At 56.8% G+C, this 10,147-nt stretch overlaps 1 protein-coding gene across 2 annotated transcripts in view; it reads right to left on the reverse strand.

Moving 5' to 3' along the window:
- Positions 1–4,997, reverse strand: part of SSH1 (slingshot protein phosphatase 1) — a 77,981-nt gene extending 72,984 nt beyond the window's left edge. Inside the window, exon 1 of one of the 2 annotated variants that reach the window (XM_075898779.1) lies at positions 4,787–4,997. In XM_075898779.1, coding sequence (XP_075754894.1) covers positions 4,787–4,852 — 66 coding nt within the window. In that variant the 5' untranslated portion in view covers positions 4,853–4,997. The remainder of the gene's footprint in view (positions 1–4,786) is intronic. The other variant, XM_075898780.1, reaches the window with a different exon arrangement.
- Between the last annotated feature and the right edge of the window lie 5,150 nt (positions 4,998–10,147).

Here is a 10,147-nt window from a genome sequence, read left to right on the forward strand (position 1 = left end):
GGCCATCAGCGCTGATTAATAAAAGTCTGGTAAATCCTCCTTCGGGCATCCGTGTCATTCTGTTACACCGGTTTGAGTCCGGTACGGTTACAGAGTGGCAGGGGGCTCCCCAGGAGTGGGGTCAGGAGTGCACTGGCTGCTGGCCCCACTTTCAGGGACTATTTAATAGTTGCGTTACCGTTATGATTTTGTGCAGTTATATGACTATTAAATTACATGATATCTAACATCCCTATTTTGCAGCCAACCTGCAACACCAGACCCAGCACCTCCTCCATTAATATAATGGAAGAGTGCCGCCCTTGACCACTTACCAAATTCTTCGAGTGCCCCCCCCCCTTTCAAAAATTATTGCCCAACCCTGCTCTAAAGCATCAGAATGTTAGTATAGAACAGGACATAAATAAATCCTGCAATGAATGGGGTGCTGTGTCAATAGACTAGCCCACTAATGGATGCAATCAAAACTCTCTAGTTCTTGTTCCATAAACCTTATGTTGCTGATCTTGGGCAGGTGTCTGTGTGTTTTGGGCAGGAAGGTCTGAGCCCTATCTCCAGTTCAAAGCATGCACCCTACTGAAAAATATCAGGTTCTTTGGCCTTTAAACTTAAAAAAAGTGCAAGTGTCTTGTTGGTTTTATTAACTTTTCTATTGCAGTAGTGCCAAAGGGCTGGCAATTCGACTGGGTATTTGCTGGGTTATATAAACATGTAATTGTCTTGCATTGGACACATCACTGGTAGTGCTACTTATCCCACAGCATGTGCCAGGCACTGTTAGTGATGTGAAGCCACAACTCTACAGGTGAGAGCATCCTGAAATCGGCATCATAAAGGGATAGATCCACCTTCAGACCCTGATTATTCTGCACCATGACCTGCCCAAGGATACATCTGAGATTGCAAAGCTGGATTAGGGCTTTGTTTACAAGCTGAAAGTTCCTGGAGATCTAATAGGGCAAAGGAGCTAATAGAATTTTTAAAAAACTAGCGACTGTGCATTAGATGGTTTTCTTCTCAGAAAAAAATTAAGAAGGATTTCTGTCATACCATAACACAATGACAACCCTCCAAAAGGCAACATTAGCATCCATTTTATAAATCCACATTGGTTTATGTTATTAAGAAGCAAGCTGTAACAGCTCTTTCATAGTCAGTAAGAAATGTAGGGTCAATACAGGCAGTCCCCGAGTTACGCGGATCCGACTTATGTCGGATCCGCAGTTACGAACGGGGCTTTTCTCGCCCCGGAGGACGGGAGCGCCGCGGTCTGCCGCCCCCATCCTCCGGGGCGAGAAAAGCTGCTCCCCGTCTCCCTGGTCTGCAGGGAGACGGGGAGCAAAGCCTTGGAGCACGCCTGCAGCGGGACAGCCCGGGCGCGCTTGAGCTGTCCCCCTGCGGGCGTGCTCCGCGGCTTTGCTCCCCATCTCCCTGGTCTGACCAGCAGACCAGGTAGATGGGGAGCAAAGCCTCGGAGCACGCCAGCAGTGGGACAGCTGCGGCGTGCCTGGACTGTCCCGCTGCCCACGTTCTCTGCGGCTTTGCTCCGCGTCTCCCAGGTCAGCAGACCAGGGAGACGGAGCAAAGCCGTGGAGGACTTGGGCGGTCCCGCCACCCACGTCTCCCTGGTCTGCTGGGGGGGGGGGGGGGGGGGGTGCAGCTAGTGCCCCCCCCCCCAGCAGACCAGGCTTTTCTTGCCTACCCCTGGGGTAGAGCAGCTGGGGGCTGCCGGGTTGGTCCCGCAGCGCCACTCCGGACCAACCGGGCAGCACCCCAGCTGCTCTGCCCCAGGCATCCCCAAGTCAGCCGCTGCTGAAACTGACCAGCGGCTGACTACAGGAAGCCCGAGGCAGAGTTGCTCTGCCCCGGGCTTCCTGGAATCAGCCGCTGATCAGTTTCAGCAGCAGCTGACTTGGGGACGCCTGGGTTTCTTAAGTTGAATCTGTATGTAAGTCAGAACTGGCGTCCAGATTCAGCCGCGGTTGAAACTGATCAGTTTCAGCAGCAGCTGACGCCAGTTCAGACTTACATGCAGATTCAACTTAAGAACAAACCTACAGTCCCTATCTTGTACGTAACCCGGGGACTGCCTGTAATTCCCTTTTAAAAGTCTCTAAATACATATGTGCTTGAGACTCAGCCTTTGTAGAGCCTGTAAATCCATATTTATATGAAAGAGGACAACAGATCACAGAAAACAGACTCAATTTGGCTACTAATGATCTGTTAATTAACATTATACAAACAAAAAAATCAATGTTTAAATTTCAAGGAGTGATTCATAGATTCATGGACTTTCATATCAAAAGGGACCATTAGGATGGAGAGCAGGGGAGATATCCTACATCAGCCTTTGTCTGGTTACCACTTAAAGCATCTCTGCCAGGGATGACTTCTAGTCCTGGCTCATAAAGATGCTTTTGAAAAGGAAATGCCTTGCCTTTGGAATACACTTTATTGCATCAAATGGCAGGCATGACCCAATATTGTCCCATGGAAATATAAAAAAGCTTTATAATCCTACACAAAATGATACTGGACAGACACACCAACAGCCTGATTCATATCTTACATAACACTGGACTAAAACCCATGTAACCCCACTCATTTCTGGGGCATTACTCCTGATTTACAATTGTGTAAATGAGATGAGAATCAGGCCTCTCTTTCACGGAGTCACAGGACAATCCAAAGGTTTACATTAAAATTTTGTTTAATCCTTTTTTTTTCATTGTAAAGGTTTTAAAAATTCTTACGGAAACAAAAATATTTTCATGATTTCATAACATTTTCAATGAAACAAGATGGGCAAGATAGTATCTTTTATTGGACCATCTTCTGTTGATGAGACAGACAAGCTTTCGAGCTTACATAGAACTCATACTCAGGTCTTCTTTTGACAGCACTGTGTAGCTTGAAAGACTGTTTTTCTCACCAACAGACGTTGGTCCAATAAAAGATATTACCTCACCTACCTCATCTCTCTAACATCTTGGGACCAGCACAGCTACAGCAACATTGAACACTGCCTTTTTCAGCAAACACAGTTACAAAACAAACAGTGTCTCTGTGGCTTAGTAAACTCAAACCTCACAACCTGGAGCCAGGGCAGAGCGACTAGGGAATTAAACGATGGATGTCCACAGTTTGGAATGAACAAAGTAAACAAAGAGCATCCCTGAGCTAGGGATAGTGCAACTTTGACTAGCCATTCCCCACCACTTCCCTCAGTGAGAGAACAGGGATGTGATAGGTGACAAATCAGACTGTTAACTTGACAGAAGAACAGAAACAGTGGGAAGTATATGGGAGTGAGGTCCAGGCAAGGAGGATGGGGTGTAAAGGGAGAGTGTAGGGAAGGACACAGAGGAGCATGGAGTTAGGGCAGAGAGGAACTCAAGGCCTGCCTTCGTGGTTTCTAAGGTAGGAGAATGATACAGACAAGCACAGGGCAGGAGACAAGGCACAGGCTAGAGGACATAACAGAAGTGGGGGACAGAAGAGGATAGTAATAAGGCAGAGAAATATAGTAAGATGTGGGGCCTGGTGCAGAGAGAGTACAGTGGAGTGAATGGGGCAGAGGTGTGGGATATATAGGACCAGGAGTGGGGCAGAGTTGTACATCAGGTGTATTGGGCATAGGAATATAGCAGTGGGGTTACTGCACAGTGTGTGGGGGGTATAAGGACAAGAAGGTAAGAGGTATGGGGGGGGTCACAGGGCTAGGCGGACAAGTTGTGGAGTACACAGGCGCAGGAGGTACAGGAACAGGAGGATATTCTGGAGAGAAAACAACTAGAGGATATGGTGTTCATAGAGGCAAGGGGCACAGGGGATATGGAGCAGGGGATATAACAGCAGGATGGCACTGCAGAAATGAGGGCATATAGGACCAGAAGATGCAGGGGGCACAGAGCTAGAATATTTTGGGGTGCGTGGAGGCAGGGGCATAGGAACATGGGAACACAGTGTGGGTACATGGAGACAGGTGGTATGATGAGAGTACAGCAGAGTGTTGGGGGTGCAGGACTGGAGACAGCTGGGTGCACAAGCAGCAGGAGTACACTGGGGAGGGGGTATATGGTGCAGGGAACATTGGGAACATTGTACCCCACATCCTGCTCAGAGGCAGCAGTATATGGTGAGGCACTGGAAGTATAGCAAGGTGTGGGGTACAAACGGGAAGGGGTGTACCACAGTGGGGGTTAGAGCACGATGTGGAGTCTGAGATGGGAGGCACAGGAGAATACTGGGGAGCACAGAGTGGGGGTGTATTGCAACAGGGTGCACAAAGGTGTGGGGTAAACAGAGCAGGGGACACAAAGAATGTTGGGGATGCAGCCGAGCAGGGTGAAAGCTATGTGGGGTGCACAAACTGGGGACACACAGAAGGCTATTGGAACACAGGGTGGGGGCCACAAGAGGATATTGGAAGCTTGGGGTGGGAACCCAGGAGGACACGGGATCACGGTGAGAGCGGCACAGGAAGACAGGGGGAGGGGCAGGAGAACACGGGGGACAGAACTGTGGGGGGCACAGGAGGACATGGGGGGCAGGGCGGGGGGGAGCAGAGGACATGGGGGGCAGGGCAGCTTAGAGTACACAGGAGGACGTAGGAGGCACAGCGGCGGGGGGCAGGGAGGTGGGGGCATGGCTGTGGGGGGCAGGAGCCCAGGGCATGAGGGGCTTGGCGGTGGGGGGGGACACAGGACGAGATGGGGGGCAGGGCGGCGGGCCATGGGGCGGAGTGGGGCAGGCCGGGCCCGCGCCCCTTTGCCCGGCTCACCTCGCTGGCGCTGGCCGAGGAGGCGGCGCTGGGGGTCGGCGAGCGCTGCAGGGTGACCAGGGCCATGGCGGGGCGCGGCGCGGGCCCGGCTACAGCGACAGCGGCGCCCGGCCTCCGGCCGCCTCCAACCACCGCTGCTGCGCAGCCTCCGGCCGGGGCGGAGCGAGCGGGGGCGGGCGAGAGAGAGAGAGAGAGAGAGAGAGAGAGAGCGCCCCGCGGGCAGATGAAGTGGAGCGGGCGCTGAGGGGCGGCACAGGACAGTGGGGGGCTGGGGTGGAGGCTGAGGGGCGGCACAGGACAGTGGGGGGCTGAGGTGGAGGCTGAGGGGCGGCACAGGACAGTGGGGGGCTGGGGCGGGCGCTGAGGGGCGCCACAGGACAGTGGGGGGCTGGGGCGGGCGCTGAGGGGCGCCACAGGACAGTGGGGGGCTGGGGCGGGCGCTGAGGGGCGCCACAGGACAGTGGGGGGCTGGGGCGGGCGCTGAGGGGCGGCACAGGACAGTGGGGGGCTGGGGCGGGCGCTGAGGGGCGGCACAGGACAGTGGGGGGCTGGGGTGGAGGCTGAGGGGCAGCACAGGACAGTGGGGGGCTGGGGTGGAGGCTGAGGGGCAGCACAGGACAGTGGGGGGCTGAGGTGGAGGCTGAGGGGCGGCACAGGACAGTGGGGGGCTGGGGCGGGCGCTGAGGGGCGGCACAGGACAGTGGGGGGCTGGGGCGGGCGCTGAGGGGCGGCACAGGATAGTGGGGGGCTGGGGTGGAGGCTGAGGGGCAGCACAGGACAGTGGGGGGCTGGGGTGGAGGCTGAGGGGCAGCACAGGACAGTGGGGGGCTGGGGTGGAGGCTGAGGGGCAGCACAGGACAGTGGGGGGCTGAGGTGGAGGCTGAGGGGCAGCACAGGACAGTGGGGGGCTGAGGTGGAGGCTGAGGGGCGGCACAGGACAGTGGGGGGCTGGGGCGGGCGCTGAGGGGCGCCACAGGACAGTGGGGGGCTGGGGCGGGCGCTGAGGGGCGGCACAGGACAGTGGGGGGCTGGGGCGGGCGCTGAGGGGCGGCACAGGACAGTGGGGGGCTGGGGTGGAGGCTGAGGGGCAGCACAGGACAGTGGGGGGCTGGGGTGGAGGCTGAGGGGCAGCACAGGACAGTGGGGGGCTGAGGTGGAGGCTGAGGGGCGGCACAGGACAGTGGGGGGCTGGGGCGGGCGCTGAGGGGCGGCACAGGACAGTGGGGGGCTGGGGCGGGTGCTGAGGGGCGCCACAGGACAGTGGGGGGCTGGGGCGGGCGCTGAGGGGCGGCACAGGACAGTGGGGGGCTGGGGGGGGGGCTGAGGGGCAGCACAGGACAGTGGGGGGCTGAGGTGGAGGCTGAGGGGCGGCACAGGACAGTGGGGGGCTGGGGCGGGCGCTGAGGGGCGCCACAGGACAGTGGGGGGCTGGGGCGGGCGCTGAGGGGCGCCACAGGACAGTGGGGGGCTGGGGCGGGCGCTGAGGGGCGGCACAGGACAGTGGGGGGCTGGGGCGGGCGCTGAGGGGCGGCACAGGACAGTGGGGGGCTGGGGTGGAGGCTGAGGGGCAGCACAGGACAGTGGGGGGCTGGGGTGGAGGCTGAGGGGCAGCACAGGACAGTGGGGGGCTGAGGTGGAGGCTGAGGGGCGGCACAGGACAGTGGGGGGCTGGGGCGGGCGCTGAGGGGCGGCACAGGACAGTGGGGGGCTGGGGCGGGCGCTGAGGGGCGGCACAGGACAGTGGGGGGCTGGGGTGGAGGCTGAGGGGCAGCACAGGACAGTGGGGGGCTGGGGTGGAGGCTGAGGGGCAGCACAGGACAGTGGGGGGCTGGGGTGGAGGCTGAGGGGCAGCACAGGACAGTGGGGGGCTGAGGTGGAGGCTGAGGGGCAGCACAGGACAGTGGGGGGCTGAGGTGGAGGCTGAGGGGCGGCACAGGACAGTGGGGGGCTGGGGCGGGCGCTGAGGGGCGCCACAGGACAGTGGGGGGCTGGGGCGGGCGCTGAGGGGCGCCACAGGACAGTGGGGGGCTGGGGCGGGCGCTGAGGGGCGGCACAGGACAGTGGGGGGCTGGGGTGGAGGCTGAGGGGCAGCACAGGACAGTGGGGGGCTGGGGTGGAGGCTGAGGGGCAGCACAGGACAGTGGGGGGCTGAGGTGGAGGCTGAGGGGCGGCACAGGACAGTGGGGGGCTGGGGCGGGCGCTGAGGGGCGGCACAGGACAGTGGGGGGCTGGGGCGGGTGCTGAGGGGCGCCACAGGACAGTGGGGGGCTGGGGCGGGCGCTGAGGGGCGGCACAGGACAGTGGGGGGCTGGGGCGGGCGCTGAGGGGCGGCACAGGACAGTGGGGGGCTGAGGTGGAGGCTGAGGGGCGGCACAGGACAGTGGGGGGCTGGAGCGGGCGCTGAGGGGTGGCACAGGACAGTGGGGGGCTGGGGTGGGTGTTATGGTGCAGCACAGACAGTGGGGGGCTGGGGTGGAGGCTGAGGGGCGGCACAGGACAGTGGGGGGCTGCGGTGGGTGTTATGGTGCAACACGGACAGTGGGGGGCTGGGGTGGAGGCTGAGGGGTGGCACAGGATAGTGGGGGGCTGGGGTGAATGTTACGGTGCAGCACGGACAGTGGGGGGGGGCTGAAGTGGAGGCTGAGGGGCAGCACAGGATAGTGGCGGGCTTACGTGGGGTGGGTTCAGGTTGAGGGGCAACAGGGGACTAACATGCAGGCTGAGGGTAGAAGGACGGCAGCAGTGATTTCTGGCAGGGGTGTATGCAAAGGGGAGAGAGAAGCTGCCAAGGAAGCTCAACGCAGCTGAGGGGTGTCTAAGTGAGAAAACCTGCAAAGTCTACTTTGGGTTCTGGGGCAGCAGGATGGTACCTGACTCGCACACAGGGAGGGGAGTGAGGTGCACTGTTCTCAGGACAAATTAAAATAGAGTTTTCTTATGTGCTGGTGGACTATGTGACATTTGGGGAGGGAGGAGTCAGCTTAGTTGATTGGCGCTGAGCAGTCTTCTCTCTGTCCTTTGGGGTGTGTGCCAGCAAACAGGTACTACATTGAATCCTTTCAATGTGGAGTGCAATACTGTTTTCTTGAACAGTGCTGCATGCAAAATCAATTACAAGAGATTTCTTCAGTGAATGAAATGTGGGGCATTTTACCACTCTGATCCTTGTCAGGAACTTCAAAAAACCCCAACTGGTGATTGGCAACCATGAGCAGTAGGAAAAACAAAGGGAATTATTGGAACCTCCCAAATAATGGAGCAAATCCTACCCACTCTATTGACCCACTTCTGTGCCATTGCACAGGTAGAACAAGGGGTAGAATGTGGGTCTCAGTATACAGGCAGTCCCCGGGTTACGTACAAGATAGGGACTGTAGGTTTGTTCATAAGTTGAATTTGTATGTAAGTCGGAACTGGCTCCAGATTCAGCTGCTGCTGAAACTGATCAGGGGCTGACTACAGGAAGCTCTAGGCAGAGTTGCTCTGCCCCCGGCTTCCTGGAATCAGCTGCTAATCAGTTTCAACAGCAGCTGAATCTGGACTCCTGGGACAGAACAGCTGGGGCACTGCTGGGTAGGTCCCCGCAGGACCAACCCAGCAGCGCCCCAGCTGCTCTACCCCAGGCGTCCCGCAACAAAAGCCTGGTCTGCTGGGCGGGGCGCACTAGCTGCGCCCCCCTCTCCCCCAGCAGACCAGGGAGACCCGAGCAAAGCCGCACAGGCGGCGGGACCCCGCTGCCCGTGCGGCTTTGCTCCTTTGCCCCGGAGCAAAGCTGCACAGGCGGCGGGGTCCCCCGCTTCTGCGGCTTTGCTCCTGTCTCCCTACTGTGTTGGGGGGTCCCCCCCAGCACACCAGGGAGACCCGGAGCAGCTTTTCTCGCCCCAGAGGACGCGGTGGCGGGACCGCTGTGCTCTGGGTGGTCCCGCCGCCCGCGAGCTCCGGGGCGAGAAAAGCCCCGTTCGTAAGTGCGGATCCGACATAAGTCGGATCCGCGTAAGTCGGGGACTGCCTGTACTCCTATAGTGAACTGTAAAAGCAAATGGGCAGAAAGGGAAAATACTTGTGATTCCTTGTATATAGAACAAAGGCATTGAAAGCTTGTTAGTTCACAAATGAAAGAGCCAAGGAATTTAAGGAGACAAAAGTCAATTATAATTTCATGGGCATTATCTGTCTCATCTTATAAAGCTGGTTCGCCTCAGCAAGGAGAATGATGACGCTTGGGGAAAAGGGGAGAATGGCTTATTAGATCTCTCCTACATTGTTGCTCATGTGAATATTCAGGACTGTCATCTGGAGAAATTATGGCCAGGGGCATTTATTAAAATCAGACTAGACCAAAGTGTATCACAGTCCCTCTGGGAGCCTATTAGATTTGTCTCTCTTGGAGATGCATGCCTCATTGACGTGTCCTCTCTAATAGTGTTTGAACATTCATGCCATTCCTATTTCATCTTAACTGTGACTGTCTGTGTGTGTTGTTCTGCAGAGAGACCATGGAGCAAAGGGACTGACAAATAAGCCCTCTTCCTCAGAATCCACTAAGCTGAACCAAATTGCTGTCCAGATGGAAGGATATTAGCTATGCTGTCTGGAGAGTTGCCCTCGCCACCTCTAACACAATCAATGCTGCATACTGTAAACCTCAAGAGATGCTCCCTTTGTTTCTCTGCCTTTTGTTTGAGAGCCTCTCAGTCCCTAGCAGTAATTCATTACAGATTCTGCCCTGCACCAGGACCAGGTCAGTTCTACAGGCTTCTGGGACAGATATGCACTCTTATTTTTTAAAGTGGTGAATCAATTTCTAGTCTAAGCATACAAGGTGAGACTAGGGCTCCAGCTCTGTGAGAACAGGGCAAATGTGCACAACTTTAGGGCAATGTATAGGACATATTCAGGCAATACTCCCAGGCTGCATCTAGACTGGCAAGTTTTTCTGCAAAAGCAGCTGCTTTTGTGGAAAAACTTGCCAGCTGTCTACACTGCCCGCTTGAATTTCCGCAAGAACACTGACGATCTCATGTAAGATTGTCAGTGTTCTTGCGGAAATGCTTTGCTGCTCCCGTTCGGGCAAAAGTGTAGACAACGCGGTATTGTTTTGCACAAAAAAGCCCCGATCGTGAAAATGGCAATCGAGGCTTTCTTTCGCAAAACTGCGTCTAGATTGGCACAGACGCTTTTCCACAAAAAGTGCTTTTGTGGAAAAGCGTCTGTGCCAATCTAGATGCTCTTTTCCGCAAATGCTTTTAATGGAAAATCTTTTCCGTTAAAGCATTTGCGGAAAATCATGCCAGTCTAGACGTAGCCCCACTGACTTCAGGGGGAGTTAGGGTTGGGTAAGAACTGCAGACCGAGCCCATA

The sequence above is a fragment of the Pelodiscus sinensis genome, chromosome 15 (genome assembly GCF_049634645.1).
Source record: "Pelodiscus sinensis isolate JC-2024 chromosome 15, ASM4963464v1, whole genome shotgun sequence".
Taxonomy (NCBI): Eukaryota; Metazoa; Chordata; order Testudines; family Trionychidae; genus Pelodiscus; species Pelodiscus sinensis.